Source organism: Lates calcarifer, linkage group LG1, assembly GCF_001640805.2.
Source record: "Lates calcarifer isolate ASB-BC8 linkage group LG1, TLL_Latcal_v3, whole genome shotgun sequence".
NCBI classification, from domain to species: domain Eukaryota; kingdom Metazoa; phylum Chordata; class Actinopteri; family Centropomidae; genus Lates; species Lates calcarifer.
In genome coordinates this window covers 11,797,929-11,816,134 of record NC_066833.1, presented here as the reverse complement: position 1 = coordinate 11,816,134, position 18,206 = coordinate 11,797,929, and the positions used below count along the sequence as shown (strand labels likewise).

General features: G+C 38.7%; 1 protein-coding gene across 10 annotated transcripts in view; it reads left to right on the top strand.

Annotated features, from left to right (window-relative positions):
- The window catches only part of stxbp5l (syntaxin binding protein 5L), a 116,108-nt gene that overhangs the window by 52,587 nt on the left and 45,315 nt on the right, over positions 1 to 18,206 (top strand). For all 10 annotated transcript variants that reach the window (XM_018681985.2, XM_018681981.2, XM_051070178.1 and 7 more), the window contains exons 4-6: positions 3,173 to 3,273; positions 10,103 to 10,237; positions 16,113 to 16,176. In XM_018681985.2, coding sequence (XP_018537501.1) covers positions 3,173 to 3,273; positions 10,103 to 10,237; positions 16,113 to 16,176 — 300 coding nt within the window. The remainder of the gene's footprint in view (positions 1 to 3,172; positions 3,274 to 10,102; positions 10,238 to 16,112; positions 16,177 to 18,206) is intronic.

The window sequence follows — 18,206 nt, the reverse complement described above, 5'->3', positions numbered from 1 at the left end:
GGAGAATTTTTATTTTCTCTTGCTGTGTTGGTGGAGGGTATGAATAGGCTAATTAATGTGTTTGCCTATTCTGAATTCATTATTGTTTTTGATGAATAATACATCTAAAGAGGGTGCTGTTTAAGGTTGGTGTCAGATGAGGTTTGTTGGTGGGGAATGGAGGGGGGAGACTGCTTGGGGGAGGAAAAGGTGAGGATGATTGTTGTGCTCGACTGAGGGAAGAAGGATGGGTATTGTATTTAGTGGTAAATGTATAAATTTTAAAATCAGCAGAAAGGATGGCGTATAGGTAAGTTAGTTACCAAAAACTTCTTTTCCAGAGTTTGGTATTATCAGTCCATATCAATCACATCAAACTACACTGGCAAACAAACATCAAAAATGATGTGTTAAATGTGTTGCTTTAAAATTGATTATGGGGAAAAGGCAGAGAAGGACAAGGAGGAGTAGCAGCAGAAGGAGAGACAAAATGTATTACTTACAGGCAGCCAAACACGCACCTCATTAATGTTTGACATGACCCAAAATGATCTTAGTTTTGTGAACTATATTAGCCCTCCTAAGAAAGAATTGACTTTGTATCAGGCTATGTATATGTCAATACACATTGATTAATTAATCAGTAATTCCAGCGCATCCCATAGATGCTTGATCGGACTGGGATCTGAGGAGTTTGGAGGCCAGATCAACACCTTGGGCTCTTTGTTTTGTTCCTCGAGATATTTCTGAGCAGTTTTTGCTGCATGATGGGAGCATTTTCCTACGGGGGGCAGTCACTGTTGTTGGTGGGTGCTGTTGCCATGGAGAGTTGTGCTTGGTCTGCAACAATGTTAAGTATGTACGTGTCAAAATAACATTCAGATAACTGTCAGGACCCGATGTTTCCCAACAGAATATTGCATCGTAAGAAGATGATAAAAACTTCATCTGTCAGTAATATTGTGGTTGCTCAGTTTACATTTTAGAGAAATGTAAAGGGAACTCTCAGTTCTCCAGGGCACCAACCTTGTGTCATTTGAACATAAATATACACAAATGAACCTATAGCTGTTTTTGTAGTAGAGCTGGTGCAGGTGACTGTCATTTTACCTGTGCTGCACCTGGTTGCCACGCTTGGGTTACCAACAAGATGTCAAGACAATTATACCATAATGGAGTTGTGGACCTGGCTTTCACCCTGTCTGCCTCTCACGTCCTATCTTTTCCCCGTCTGGTATGATTTCTTCATTAGCTGCTGCTCCACCTCCTCTCACTCAATTTCACTCTCTCCTCCTCTGCATGCTTCACTCTGCCTTCTTGGTGGTCTTGTCAACTCAGGTGACAGAAACAAACCCCATCAGCAAAGGAAAAAAATCTTCAAGATGATCCTTTGATAATTGTAAAGTGATTAATGGCACTACACAAGTGACAGAAAGGATTATGAAAACTGATGACATGCATAATGATGGTCCTACGTTGTAGGTCCATCATCAGTCTCAGCTCATAGCTGCATCAGATTTATCCCTCCCCTGTAATCCCTCTCAGATAATGTATGAGCTCCAACTAGGTAGCACACAGCTCATTGAATGCTTATTATTACTTTGTTTAGTGTAATCCAGTCTGCGGTATCTGCATTTTAAATTACCAGTTTGCCAGGTTTCATTCACAAAGCAAAAAAGTAAATTCATTGCGTTGTAGTAATATCAAGTAGAAAAGGTGCAGCAACAAATCAGCAAACACGATCTTACTTGTGCAGAGTGTGTAATATCTGAATAAAATGATTCATCACCTAAATAGCCACAAAATAATATCAAAGTCTGTTGTAGTTCCACAGCTGCCATCGTCTCCAAGTCAGATCAAGACAAAAAAATGTGATTGAGAACAAATACAAGAGCCACTGTTATTAAAAAGAAACAATGAGACAAACCAATAACACCTTGAGACATACTCAATGTAATGAGCTTTATAGATGTTTGATTAGGTAAGATTATGTTAAAGAAACTGGAAATGGTATAGTATAAGACGATCAAATTTTCCAAATGTGCAGTAATCATTAGCACATCCCCCATCAGTCAAATCTGACATGGATAAGTAGCGATGTAACCTTTTCTATGTATGGAGCACTAGGTGGAAAATACTGACACACAATAAAACAGGGCTTCCTTGCTCACTTTGAAAATAGGCTTTAGTGCAGTAGCTCTCACATTTTAATTAAGAGTCAGGCAGCATTGAAGGTCATTCACTCATATTTAGGACTTGGGAAGGCTTGGGATGTCAGGGAATTAGTGATAGATTAAGAATTTTTACCAGATAATACTAATACAAGATGTCATTGTCAGACTGTAATTCATTTTCTTCAGAAGTAACCAAGTTTATGGAAAATAGTTCTATAGAGGAATGTGTTCATGAAAAACACATGGGGATTTCTGAACACACTTTCCACACACATAGGTGATCCACAAATTGTCCGTCTCACTGAATAATGTTCATCTAGTTTATTATTAACCTTAAAATAGCTATAGATAGTGGAACAAATATTTTTGCTATGTAGAGTGAGTAAAGGGAGAATTCAATTCTGGAAAACAATGGGTAACAATGTTTTCATGTTCTCTCACACTGTGTACAGTCTTTAATCTCATGATAAAGTTTGTAATCTAAAGCTAATTCTCCCTAGGCTCGAGTCTTTATAGTGACGCCCACATTGGGAATTACACTGTAATTACAATTTGCCATCCTCAGAAGTAGGGCCAAAACCAGCTGATGTCATTTTAAAATGATTTGTCATTCTCCTCTCACAGTTTTTATTTAGTTTAATATGATGTCTATGTGTTCTGGATGTTTGGGCTTGACAGTAAATAGAGCATTATTCTATTATGAGTTATTTTCTGAACCCCACTCTTTTGGGAGAATGCATTCCTCTGCTATTTTTTAGGTATTTTGGCTCTCACATGTGTACTTGAGAGAAACTGTATTTATCTCATGTTATTGTGACCAAATATTTGCTTTTGATATGTATGTTCTAGGTGACTTACACCTAGAATCTACAGTATTTTTTGCACTTTATTTGTCTAATGTTTCACTATCTCATCAACCAGAAAGCAGGACTTAGGTTAAATCCAAGAATCAAGGTGTCTTCTGTGTTCTTGTAATGATTCAGTGCTGATTTTTTTCTTTTATTTTTTTTCTCCTTCAGGGAGCGCTGGTCACAGCCTGTGCAGATGACACGTTACACTTGTGGAATTTGCGGCAGAGGCGACCGGCTATCCTCCATTCACTCAAATTCAACAGAGAGAGGTAAGCATTGATTGCGTTAGATAGAACACACACACATGTACAGACATTCACAGGCACTTACATATTATACAAAGGCACACCATGCAGCTTCTTCAGTGACAGATGGATGTGACTGCCCTCAGTCAGTATGTTCGGTTGGTGGTACAGGAATTTATTAGCCTGGAACACCCGCTTTACTAACATTACACAATAAAATTTGTATATTCAGAGTCAGGAATGAGCACATGATATTCTCCATCCACTCATCTTCAGCATCTTGACACAGTGACAGCCAGCTGTAATGCTCCCAAAAAGTTAGCCCCTATTTAACAAATTTATTCCTTTGAGAGCTCCTTCAGAAACCCCTAGGTAGTGTCCTCTGTTCTCCAGAAAGACACCCACATCCCAGACCACCCAGCAGATACTGGATACTGCACCATCTCTCAGCTGCAGCATCAGCAGTGGTCAGAGAACCTCCACCAGGAAGACACATTTAATCAGCTCAGGATGAGATCAGCTCCTCAGAATCTCAGAAGATCCACTGGCTGGAGGCTCTCGCTTCCATCTCAGCTGAGGACTCCATCTGACTCATGAGATACCCCCCACTACCACCACCACAGGCTGTGAGAGATGATTTCCCAGTGGTAATAAGGCAGCCAAATCCATCTCCTTTGACATGTTGCCGCTTGAATCCTTGAGCCACATGGGACAGATTTCACATGGATGCTACAAACTGGCATCAGCAGAGAGAGCTGTTGGAGTTTTTTAAAAGCTGTTAGTCATGGAAACCAAGTTGGCCTGGACGTCATGGTAGTTGAGTTGAACAACTTTTGAAAAGCTTTGAATTGGCAGGAGTGCTCATGTTGTTGTTGGAATTTGGCAGATGTGGCTGAGTGTGATGGTCCTTCAGCAGTGACACAGAGAAGTCCTGTCTTGGAGTTTTCCTCTCCATATCTGTTTCTATTTCTATATCTGACACCACTCAAGTGTCCCAGAGATTAGAAAACAGGTTGTTACTGCTATGTTGCTTTTCCCCAACAGTGCAAGTGGCAACATACAATACAATACAACAGATGTGCTCAATGGACTGAGAAAAACATGACCACTGTGGAAATCCTGGCTCACTAGCTAACTGAAATTGAGAAGACCCGGAGTGTGTTTGGTAATTTGGCTCTCTCTGACATTTCAATAAAGGTTAAATTTTTTCCAACTGGGTCAAATTTCATCAACTCCCAGCAACCTCTACTTCACTTTTCTTTAAAACAGATGTGATGTTCTCGATGTCTCTCTCTGTGTCACACCTCCCTCTGGATGAAGAAGAGGTGCCACACCCTCAGCCAGCTGCTTCTTTCAGTCAGTCAGCTGCCTCACTCCTCACTAAAGGCCATCTCCTCTTCTGTAGAAAAGCAGTCTGTGGGATGTGGCTGTAAACAAGGGCTTGGCTCTTTGCTTTTTCCAGCAGTGACAGCTTAGTCTCTGCTCTTCACCATTAAACTTTAATGCTAAACTGATGGCCTCTAGATGCTGATGCAGGGTTTTTGAAACTATTTCTCCTCTGTCTGCCTGGAGAAATGTACACAATGTACATGTACCTGGCCGTACACAGAAGTGACTCAGTTGATAAAAACAACACCTGTGGCTGTCCAAGATGGGGCACAATATTTTCAGTGCCCTGCCTAAGCATTTTCAGAAACAGGTTGTTCAGTCTGGGGGTGTCCACTGTGGCCGTTGAGCTATCCAGAGCACACATGCACAGTCCTCCATTTCTGTCTATGGGGCAAAATCTTACTGGTGTGGTGAAAGGAGCAACAATCCACCTCAGTTTGGTCAACATTAATTGAGCTCTTGTTTCTTCTGTGTCATGGCAGGTGTTGTAAGTGTTCAAGTATGTATAACATAGAAAAAAAAGCTTTTCCCATTGCACCTGCTCTAGTTTAGGTAGACCTCTCTTTGTGATCTCACTTCGTGCTCAATTTAAGTGCATACCATGTACAATGTCAAAGACCTTTTATAGGGCCAGTTGGTTGGATGCAATTTCATCCCTGATTGGCTGATTTTAGTAAGCGCCAGTGCACAATGGTGCAGTATTATCGAATCCCTATAGATCCCTGTAAGAAGGTTTTGTCTGCATGCAAGGAATGAGACTTACAGTATCTATTTTTCATTTGACTTGATTTGTCATGTCTCAAAGTTCATCTGAGAGACAATGAGACCATGCTTCCCACAGTATTTCTGAATGTTTTGTGCTACTGATAAAAAAGTAAAATCCTTTTAAGTTAGAATTATGGTTAGTTTCTTTTACAAAGAAAAGCTGCGCTGAGACTCTCTTACTTACTGAGACTAAGAAAGTTCAAACATGGTGGCAGAAATTAAGTGAAGCAACCTTCATACACAATGGAAGTATGTTTGAAAACATGTGTCCACAGCAACACACAAAAGGAAGGACAATAAAAAATTCTTCTGTGCTAAATGCTGCTTCATACGATTTGATTCATATTTTCTGTCATTCTGAAAGAGTCTGTAGAGTCTATTCATTCGAACTAAAAGTCGATTTCCTACTTCAGGGCACCTGTGTCATGGGCAAAGACATTTAATGAATACGACTGCATTCTGACTGAATGTGATGGAATAGACTGTGCCTTTTAAAAAGCACATGAAGTTTAATTTTCTATTTTTTCAACAAACTTTTCTTTATTCATGAAAACACAGGGTCACAGTGTCAATACAAGTTTTGATAAGTCAAGTCATAGCAAACTCTCCCTTCTTGCTCCTATAAGTCAAGGACTTAATCTGAGTAACAGGGCATGTTTTCTCTGCACTGAAACTTTCCATCACAAGAAAGCAACGAGACAGAAGAATCTCAGTCCTGTCGTAAAAAAGGACAACATAAAACTCGACCAGGGGCACTTTCATAATGCAACAGAACCTTAAAGAATAATGGACTGGAGGAGTTTGTTAAATCCAATTACTGTCTGCAAGTTGTGAAGGGAGAAACTTTGAGTCTCTGTAATGCAGTGACAAGATTCAAGTCATTAGTGGTGTGTATGACAACAATAGATACTGTATCTTCAAGGATTTTTTTAAATCAAATTCATTCACCTTTTTATATGTTTTTAAACTGAGGAATTCTGGAGTTTATCATAAAGGTACTTTCAAACAGCAAGCAGTAAAGACAGAAAACAGAAAATATGCAGTCTTCTTTAGTATTAAGTCTAGACTGGGGGATTTCTAGCAGAGTTTTGTGGATGTTTTTCTTGATGTAGCTGGCAGTAGTAGTGGGTCTCAGTCTGAAAGAACCTTAATCCAGTATAATCGTTTACACACCTTAACAACATTCCCCTGTCAGATATTTACAAATTATCTTTTACTTTGTTTTTTGGCGATTTGGTGATTTTTCCCTGATTTATCCTATTACCTTTGTTGCTTCTGCAACAACCTCAATACAGTAATGTTTTGTGAAATTATCACATTCTGCTCACTGTAAACCTACCCATTTGAGATTTTATACTTAACCTTCACAGCCTGCACCATCATTGTGTGATACACACAGCATGCCCATACAAACACAGAGGTGAGGGTTAGGAATATGTTTTTGTTTCAAAAGTATAGAAAAACCTCCTTTAGTAGCTTTCTACCTGTCTTGTGGTGCGGTGAGGTAGGAGTCAGAAACACTTGCTCTCAGTTGCAGAGCAGTGAATCATGCTCTTAAGATTAACAGAGAAAAAGGGCATTGTGAGTCATCCGTCAGAGGCTGGGCAGTAACTTTCTATTTAGCTCTTGTGTCACTAGGCTGTACCCCTGACAATTAGCACCCTAACACCTCCTCAGAATCCCTCAAGAATAACATATGAATCACTGGAAACAGTGGAGAGAATTATTTTGTGATAACTGTCAGTCAACATCTTGTGCCTTCCACACCTCCTCATCTGTCATGTCAAAAGAAATTTGAAGACTTTCAGTTGACTTTCCAAACAAAATGCACAATACAATACATGAATCACGGGATACTTACTATAGTTTTGAGCACAATAAAAAGAGTCAATAGACCTAATGAAAGCATCTATAGTTTTGATTCATCCAGCACAACTGTTCTTTGCTGATATAAGTGGTCATTGTAGAATTCCTGAAGTAGTTGTATCACATCTCAGAGCAGATGGCAAGGTCGCCAGTTCCCTAGATGATGTCACCAATTCGGTTAATCTCTACATCTGTTAACTTCATTAAGTGTATTTGCTCCTCAGCTGGCTTGGCATTGGCTGGTCAGCTGGAGGCTAACCCCATGTCTCCTTCTGTCCTCTTTGATGATAATGATACGGCTCAATGACATTGTCTGGTTCGACTGTCTGGAGTCAAAACCATGTGTTTGACTTTCCCTCTAGATCTGTATTCACCAACTACTTACCTCCATACTGTGTCCTTTTGTGTTCTCATCATTTCTTCCATTGATTTCTTTTCCCTTTAAAGCATTGTCTTTCATTTGATCTTTCCTGTGACATTTTATGTACATGTTGAGCTCATAAAGGAGGTAATCAGTGCTAAAAGGCTGCTCTAAATAGACCTCATTCTAAAATCTTTTTTTCACAGAGAAGGTATCAAGAATAACTGTGTCATTACTGATATATTCTTTGAAATATAATATTTTAGGTGGATTTTGTGAGGAGGTTTAGATTGTATCTCATCTTTCATCATTGCTTTCTATGCTAAAAAAAACTAAACCAAAAAAGCAGAGAGCTTTATCACAAAGCTTCTTTAAACAAAGAAATATGTGAATTTAGTGTGTTAAGGATAAATGAAAAAGACAGAAGACTCTGTTGCTCTCATATAGCACCACTGCCCCCCCCCCACCAGTTTGAGTATTGTCATCTCCCCAAGCCCCTAAAATCCTTATTGAATTGTCTGCCATCTCATTTGTCTTCTATCTAATAATCCTGCCTCTTGCTGGGCCGTGGCTTTGGGGCTGGAGCCCAATGATCCCCCCATCTTTACAAGGTAATCGACATGGACAGGAGTGACTTAATGTGTGCTCTTTATTCCCTGGCTGAGGTGCTTATAAAGATGATAAATGCTAATGTGAGAGCAATAATGGTTTAAGCAGCTTCATACAATATCATAATTATTTGGTATTTAAAAATATGCTATACATGCAATAGCAATGGCCAGAGTTCATGGAAAATATGGAAAAGCAGGAGAAACATGAAAGAAGCCATGGAAAATAATTTCATTAATAGTTTGTGGCTGTTAAGTGAATATCAGACTCAAACATGTCCTCTGTATTTTTCAATGTAATGCAAGAACCGACATGCAGTCACTCAGGTATGTTCATAGAACACTATACAGTAACCCTTGGAGTGATATCCAGTCAAGGTCCATTTGTGAATGTATACTGCACACAACTTGTAGACTGTGTGGAAAAATGATCTGCATTTAATAATCAAGACTTCATACTATTTAAAGCTTCGAATAGAGAGGGGTAGTGATTATGTGTGAAATGGTGGACCAGTTTAACCTGTGATGCATATGTCTGCAAGCTACTGTGAAATGTAACAGAACAGGAAAAGTTCAGGCTTCTATCTCTGGTAGTTATTTGAAGGGCTCTTAAAATAACTATTTATACTGGCTTAGAGTGAGTTTATATGCTGAGTGCAAGAGGAGTGATAATGGTAGGAGGAGCTAAGGTGGGCGATAATATACATATGTAAGGTGCTGCATTGTGGGGGTGACAGATGTTCACTTTCCTTCTGAGTGCTAAATTAAACCTTGAATCAGAATGAGTCAAACCATCTTCTTTGGATATCCATGAATGAGTCAGGACATGACTTCTATGAGGAAGGAAAGTTATTACCAATGAGCACTGGCTTAGGATTATGGTTCTAATAGTGACATGAATAGAATAAAATAGAACTGATCTTTATTGTTACTGTTCCAAAACAAGGAAACCCCATTTAGCAGCTGCCAAGTGCAATGTACAGAATATGCCAAAAGTTAGAGAACATCCCTGCTAACATCATTGCTATTAAGTTGACAAAAACCGTTTCAATCACCTCGTCTGTTTTCCAGCAATTGTTTCATTGAACTGCCCTGTAGCCCATGTTTGTTCACTCATTAGGTATGAGTTGGGACCAGCAATATATTCACCAAAAGGCATATCTTGGATCTGTTAGATTTTAAAACAGGGAAAACAACAACATGTTGTTCTGGCCTCCATGTTTTATTTTTTTTAGTTCAGTGCATCATATTGTGCATAAATAAGTACACATTAATAAAACCTACACTTACATATGCTATGCAGGATTTGTCGGTTGCTGTTTGTAAAGACTGGCCCCTCCGGCCCAGCTCAACAAGTGAGAGTGAGCAGCAGTGGTCAATCATACCAGAGAGTAAATGAGGAAGAGGACAAAGCAATATAAAACATTTTCTGATTGTTTCACGGTGATTACATTCCAAAGCCACACCCACAGACCAAAGGTTGCAGTCCAGAAATGGCCCACTAGTATAGAAAAATAAGAAAAAACCAAGAGAATAGAGGGAGAGGGCAGGATCTCTGCAGATACATACACTGCCACACACTTCTAGTGAGTCATAAGATTGAGAGGGATTACTTTTGTATGAGCCTATAAATTCTTTTTTTAGCATAGCCTTAAATATCCTAATCATAGTTGTGATATTATTGGTAAATAAACATGCTTTTCTGTGTGCAAGAATACACTGTTTAACCATACTGCATCAATTGTGCTAATACACAATCCACTGATGGCACAATCCCTGAAACAAACTGAGGGTGAAGACCCCCTTTGTGACTGTTCATACTCTAACACTCAGTCTCTTTCCTCCCTTGTTTCTTGTTCTCCAGGATCACGTTTTGCCACCTTCCCTTTCAGAGTAAATGGCTGTATGTGGGGACAGAACGCGGCAATACACACATCGTCAACATCGAGTCATTCATTTTGTCTGGATATGTCATCATGTGGAACAAGGCCATTGAACTGTGAGTAGCTAATGCTCCAAATACTGGAGATAATGACAACAGCAGTAACAGTTATTGTGATAATGGTGATGGTTTCTAATGTAATGATCATGACAATGGTAGTGGTGTGGATAGCACTGGGTTAGTAGCTACATTGGTGGGAAAATATTGAGTGGCAATTTACTAGGTGTTGTTCTGAGTCTTAATGCATTCTTTTCTCTAACATAGTGGGTAACATACTGTAGTTTTATAAGCAATTTATAGCTCTGAGTTTGTAACTAAATTAGTGAATTTTAACTAAATATGTGGTAATTGTGTTGGTGGTCTTGTAGCATACAGCCCCTTGTTGTCAAATGTCTTTGATCATTATTTCCTGGTTAAAACGATCAACAGACACTGTTTGTACAGAGAGAAGTGAACACCACATGGATTTCATTGTCAATCACTGTTTCAGTAAAATAAACTGCCTCTGTTTATCCACTTCAGATAGCCTACACACACACATACACACAGTTAAATATAGGCTTTGTTCTAAAAATTATTGGGTGTTGAACCAATTTTGTGCTTGTTTTCATATGCTGCTGTTCGGCCTCATTTAAGTAAACAAACTGACCATGTTGTTACTATTTAGACTGAACCTCTCTCAGTCATGCTGAACATGGTTATCTAGCTATTGATGTAGTAAATAGAGCCATTTGGCATTTGGACTTTTCTCAGGAAAAACAAAACAAACTACGGTTGTTATTATTCAGATGTGTTTGATATTTTACATAAAATGTCTAAAAATCTTGGTTGGTTAGATCAGTACATTTCACAGTGCATCACAGATTATATATTTTAAAAAATGCAGTGTTAATACTACTTATCAGTCAATACAAACATTTATTAACATGCACTTCTGTTTAATGTGAGCTTTGACTGTGTAGCTGAATTATGCTGCAGATTGACAAAGCAACATAAAGTATACAAATGCAACTGTGCTCAGTTGCATTGTGTGCCTGTTTGTTTCTCTTGGTTTCACCCACCTCCGTGCCTTTCTTGTGGTGTTACCCTGACAAGTCCCCTGCTGCAGTGTCAGTCACAAGTCAGTCTTATACCAAACCATCTTGTTGCCTTGTGACAGCCCAAACTATAGCAAGCAGTCACAACACTGATATGTATGTGTGGGAGGGCTCTCTGCCAATCATTTCCAAAGTCTCAGAGGCTGAGACAGTGGTTGAGATTTTAACGGGATATTTGGTTTGTTGATTCCTCAGGGCAGAGAGGACTTACCATTTTACTCTGCATAGCATTTAACATCTGAATTTTCTTAAAATCTCTATTAATCTGCACAATAAATTTGTTGTGGTGTGTTTGTATTTGTACTTTGTTTATCAACTATTTAAAAACACCTAATTCACAGTATGGTTAAAGGGTTTCCCACGATACCACCTGCCCTGAAAAACAGTTTGCCTCATTAAGGTCATTAGATATTATTACACATTTTTGAAATATTACAATAAACATAATTGGAAAAGATCAGAGGCACTATATCAGACACCAGAGGCAATGGTGAAATGTCTCAGGCAGCACAGTGGTGTAGTGGTTGGCTGGGCTAAGTTGGAGTTTGGCTGGGGCTTTTCTGTGTGGAGTTTGCATGTTCTCCCTCTGCCTGTATGGACCTCCTCCAGGTATCATGGTTTCCTCCCACAGTCCAAAGACATGCAGGTTACATTAACTGGCAACTCTAAATTGTCTATAGGTGTGAATGTGAGCATGAATGGTTCTTTGTGTCTACATGTCAGCCCAGGATGTGCCCTGCCTCTCACCCAGTGTCAGCTGGGATTAACTCCAGGCCCCTGTAACTGAGCAGTATAGATAATGGATGGATTGATGAAGTAATCAATTGGCTATTTATAGGGTTATGTTCATATTAACCATGCACATGTCTATAAGTGACTAAACAGGCAGACTTGCATTGAGAAAACACTAAATATAAATTGCATATCAGACAGAGATGGCATGCACGCAATAGCAAAATTGCTTGACATTGGCAGAGCACACAACCATTTGAGCAGTCATTTTTGTCCACTACATACTATGTTCTCTTTGAGCATATGTGATCATTTGTAATGTGTTCTCTATTTTTAACCGTCAGCACTCTGTACCTTTCTGAAGTGGAGTTCATGAGAAGTTGAACTAGTAGAGAATGCATCTTCTCTCATCAACACACAGAGCGACTAGGGAGTTTCATAGTTTGGCCGGGGAGGTTTTCCACCAAACATTAATAGGGATGAGGGGGGAATTTCTGTTTTTCCTGTGGTGGAACATTGAGTGAGCAAGGGAGAACTAATCCACTCTTTCCACTGTGTACAAACAGCAGTGTGTGAGTCATATTTGGTGTGTGTGTGTGTGTGTGTTTTCACACTTGCGCGTGCATTTGTGTCATCACAGTGTTTATTTGTGTGACAGCCACTCACAGATGCATTAATTTCATACAAAGCAAAGTATGCTCTCGTGAAAAGAATCTGTTATAGCAACAATTCAACTGGGGCCACTGTTCCCAAACAGGAGGGCCGAGCTCTCATTGAAATTCAAATGGGTTTGCAACATATTTAATGCACAATTTCATCTTCAGGAGATTCATTCCAAAATGAGATATAAAAAATGAGATGCAAGGGGAAATGGGAAAACACAGCAGCCCAGTACACACTCTGCTGCAGTTCATAGGTCCTTCTGATGAACAGAATTATGCATAGGCCTGGCATCATGTCTGCCTTAATCAACATTGGCATGTTTGGCTGTTTTGGCTATTTAGATTGTAAAAAAAAGTTCATGCTTTTACCCTCCTCCTAGCCCCACGTGAATAACTAGGCTAGTCTTAAAATGCAAATACACCATACAGAAATACGTGACAACAGTCCGATGCACAGCCAATCCTCAAAATAAATTGTTGTAGTCCAGTAGAGGAGGGAATGAAATTATTCCATGGTAGATTATATATTTTCTTACAGATGAAAGGATAATAAATGAGGGAGCAGAACCACATCTTAATGATATCTTAGTGGTATATTGTTGACTTTTGCACCAAAGGAAACCATACAACATACATACAAACATAATGTTTCACATGTAAAATAACAACATTAAGTTGTTCAGACCAGCTGAAAAGAATTGTGGGTAAACTATGGGCCAAATGGATGTTGAGGGAACAAGCCAATGAAGAGGCTTTTACAAGTAACATTTGTATAATCTATATGACAGCACATTTTCATCCCTCAGCAGTTTTGTCACTCATATGTCTTCTTTCTAGTTCTTCCTCCTCTGTGCATGTCTTACCCCGAAACTAAAACATATAGAAGCCAGGTCAACAGAGGCTAAAAATTCAATGAATATACGGCAGTCAGTCAGCAGATTCCCTCCGCCCAGTGCTCTCTTCACTGAACCAGTATAGGGAATACTCTTTACTGTACTCTATACAAGTTTATACTGTGTCTGTCAATTAACTAAAGACTGTCATTCAAGAGTTAGAGTCATTAGAATCAGCACATTACTGACATATTGACGTACCTTTATAATAGTTGTATATAATGTAGTTGTGCAGGAGATGTCACAATGTCATATAAAGCATCTGCATCTGTTGCTATGTGATAAATGTAATACAGTATGATTGTAGTCTAATAATGACTCACAATACAACTCAAACCTTTCATGCCCTTCATATCTCTGCAACTGACTTACTATTGCCTCCCTCTTTTTTATCTGTCGTGTTGATTATTTTGTCTTTCCTGTGATGGGTTGCCATGGTTCTGTTGGTCCTCTGTGGGCTTGTTGCGTAGAAACTTTCCTAACATACAACATCCCCACTACCACCTCCAACCACATTAGGTCAAATTGGATAATTTGTGCAGAATCTGGTTCCATTCATTTTATGAAATGTTTCTAGACATTAGACTTTGTTCAAAGAAGAGTGTTTAAAAATCAATTAAAATAAATTATCGAAGTATTATAGTGAAGCAATCTCATATTGGGAATGGTAATACAATCTGTTTATTGTTAATAACCATGAATTTTTTACAAGCGAATCAGTAATGCGAGAATTATATTTTATAAAGTTCAGCAGTGCATGTATAGCCCCACAGCCTTTCACAATATATTGACATGAACACACTATTCATCAGTGTATGTAAAAAGGTTTTTTCCTTTTCTTCTTTTCTGATTTTCTGATTCTGATTTAATGCTGATTCTGATTTAGTGCTCTTCAGAGACTGGCCTTGTTAGCTGAATGGCAAACATATTTTATAAGTCACCAGGTAAGTCAGGAAGTTCACCTCAATTCACATATTTGTCTCCACAATTTGAAGATTTTTTTCCCTCAAAAGAAAACAACTTTACACAAACAATAGCAAGTCTCGCCCTTCCTCTCCAACAACTTCATAACTAATAAACTCTAAAAAAGAACCTGGTGTCATCCATGGCTCTGTGTGTGTGTGAGAGAGAGAGTGTGTGTGTGTGGATGTACAAAGGTCTGGGTTCAAAAGTGCAAATGAATGTTACATCAGAAAGTGTCCATTTGCTTAGTGTATTTTTTGTTCTGGATGGCTGGTTTAGTTAGATTTGCTTTTGGCATTCACCGATTGTGGCACTTCAATGATTTGACAGGTGTTGTGTGTTGCAGATGATTTGTTGATACCTTGGCTCATACTTCTTAGACTGCTGAAGAGACAAGTATTTAGAGCTTGCTGTGGTTTTGTATTTTTATCGGCCTCCAGCAGCAGGCATGGCTAAATGGCCCCATCAGAATGTCAGTCACACTTACCTCAGCTTCTCAGATCAGCTCACATTTCAGCCAGTATGCTAAAAAGTCATAGTTGTGGTTGTTACGGTGATGTTAGCTGGTGATGAAGTGGCCCTTTGAAAGGAAAAAAAATCCTGCTGCAGGTTTTGGTTGGGAGAACATTTGATTATCTAAACCATGATATTTCTTAAGTATTTTTCCTCTGAGTCCATTTTGGAGGTAAATTGAGCTACATGTTATATTTTCCAGAGGTAGAAGAAAATACACAGAAGATTAGGTTTAGTAACAATATCAATACCATATTCTGTCACAAAATTTACTTAAGTAAAAGTATGAAAGTATTATCAGAATATACTGATTATGCAGAATGGCCCATTTCAGAATAATATTTATTGGATTATAATATTGATGCATTAATATGTACATCCTTTTAATGCTGCAGCTGTTAGAGGTGGAGGTAATTTTAACTTTTTTTAAAATGATATTGTCTATCTAATCTGAATTTGCCTACTTACTAGTGATTAAAGTACATCAAAACTGTGCTTAAGTAAAGTACTTAATGTACTTAATTATTTCACAACACTGATATTTTCCTCTTGGTCTGGTTCAAGTAACAGTCACACGTAGATCAGAACGTTTGTGATTGCAACATGTTGGTGATGTTAGGTCTTGAGTAAGAGCAAGGACCAGGATTGACTTTACATAAGTCAGAGGAAGCAGGGGAGATGTTGGGATTTAAGAGTGCAGTGAAGTACAGCTCTTTGTGCAGCTCATAATGATCTTTTTGTGTCATCAGATTTCTTAATGGACCACCCAAATATTTCAAAGAAAAATACGTTGAATAGTAAAGTGCAAGGTGTACTTTTATCATCACCAGAGCGGAATAATATGTACTGTATATTAAAAGGCCAATCTACCAAGGTCTGTATCATTATGGTTGATAATGAGTTCCTTGATAATAATGTTGGTACTAGTTAGCAGCATTTTAGTATACAGTATGCATACAGTACATTTTTGGTCTGAACAGCCCAAATGTTTAATTTATGCAGTACTTATTACATCTTATTACATTAGTAAAGGGTCTTTTTACCTCTCTCTTATCTTTCCCTCTCATCACAGATCAACTAAGACTCATCCAGGACCTGTGGTTCATTTGAGCGACAGCCCAAAGGATGAAGGCAAGGTAAGTGGGCAGATAAAACAAAACACCAGCACACCTGGTTTTCCCCAAGCACCAGCTCTGACGCTGCCACAATCTACAACAGAGAGGCTCGCTCCTTTTTCCCCCACTTCTTTGCTTCTGTTAAATCTTTCCTCTAGTTAAATCTCTGCCTTTTTCTTTCTCACTTACATATCTTTTCTCCAGCCGTCACTCCATTTTTTCCTTGTTTTCATTATTTCTGTTTTCTCTTTTTCTGTTCCCTCTAATTGCTCAGTTCTCACTCTCTCAGCATTTGTTTCTGGCTCACTCACAGAAAACTACTCTCTCTACAGTATCTCTCCTATTGTTGCTCTCATGTTCTTTTTTCCCTGTCCATCTGGCTTTCACATATACTCACAGAAGAAATGAGGTGTGAGGGACCCGCAGGTAATATCTTTTGAGGACAGTTTTTTCAGGGTCATGCTGCAGTCAAATTGGTAGGAAAAGTGACAGGTAGGGGTTGCTGTAAAAGACAGGTCATTGGGGAGCATATTGATTTTCCCAATGGATTTTGCTGCCTCTGGGTCAAACCAGATGTGACAAGCTGTGAAGACATAAAAACGAGACATGAATTTACAGCTGCTGTCACACACTGTAGTCACACACTGTAAGAAAATACAAAGTGCAGTGTATAGCACTTAAAGAAATGACTGAGGCATTAATGGTATGAACCCTAAAAGACTAAGGCTAGACAGGGGATCCCACACATGCATTTTGTGCCTAATATTCACTCCCAAGTTGTGGTAAATAAATAGTAATAAAAAGAGACATTTGACAACACTGGGCTCTGTTTTCCATTAATTCCTTGTTTTATAGACCAAATCATTATTCAGTTAATCAAGAAAATAATTGGCAGATTAATCAATAGTGATGATAATTGTTGGCTGCAGCCTTAAGAGACTTTTTCCAGCAGAAAAAAAACTTTTTTTAAATAGTCGTATTATCAGCATCTGTGGCTCAGGTGGTGGAGTGGGCCGTCCACTAACCAGAAGGTCGATGGTTTGATCCCCAGCTCCTCCAGTCTGCATGTTGAAGTGTCCTTGAGCAAGATACTGAACCCTAACTTTCCTGTGATGACTGTGCCATTCGGAATGTGTGTGTGAATGGGTGAAGGTGACATAGTGTAAAGCACTTTGTGTGCTAATTAAGACCTGAAAAGTGCTATATAAGTGCAAACCATTTACCATTCTATTTAATTATGCTAATGCTTCTCCTGTGATGACATAAATCTGTGAAAACGCTGTCTGTGCAGTGAGAAAGTCATCTTGATTCAAATGCACTTTTTCTTTATACTGTAAAATGGTTTTAAACAATGCATAGTAGATCATGTCATTATCATATAAACATTTTTTTTTTCTGTGAATATCAATTTATGATAGCTAGTAATAAGACACTGCATTGCTTAATTATTCATTGCATGTCAAAGCAAAACTGCATCCAGATACCACACATTGAGTTTATAGTGTGTGTTCTTCACTGTGTGTTCATCTTTTTACAAAACTTCATTTATCTTGTTTGTTTACATTTGTGACTGTTGGTGTTACTAATGTAAAGCTTGAGTAGGATTTTTTTCCTTTTCACTTCACCTACTATCTACCTCTGATCTTAGGTTTTAAGATGTCACACAGTCTTTCCTCTCGACACAATAGTTGTTTCCTCCATTCTGTCTTAGAGGCTGTGCTCCTCCAACATCACTCTTGGATCTCTCTCCTCTGATCTTGTGTTGCTTTTGCTGTCTCCTCCAATCGTATGTGTGTGAGCGTAAATGCCTGTTACCATGTTGAAGCATGTGGGCGTGTTTGTGAGATTGTTTTGTTTTTTTTTTTGAGCACACCAGAGCTCTGTGTTTATGGATGCCTGTTTTCATTCATAGTTTGCTACAAATGCGTGACTATTATGGGTGAGAAGACACAGAATTGTGTGTATGTCGTAGGTACATATGTGCGTGTGTACTGTATTAATCAATAAATCTGTGCAACTGTGTCAACACACAGTTTATTTGGATAACTGTA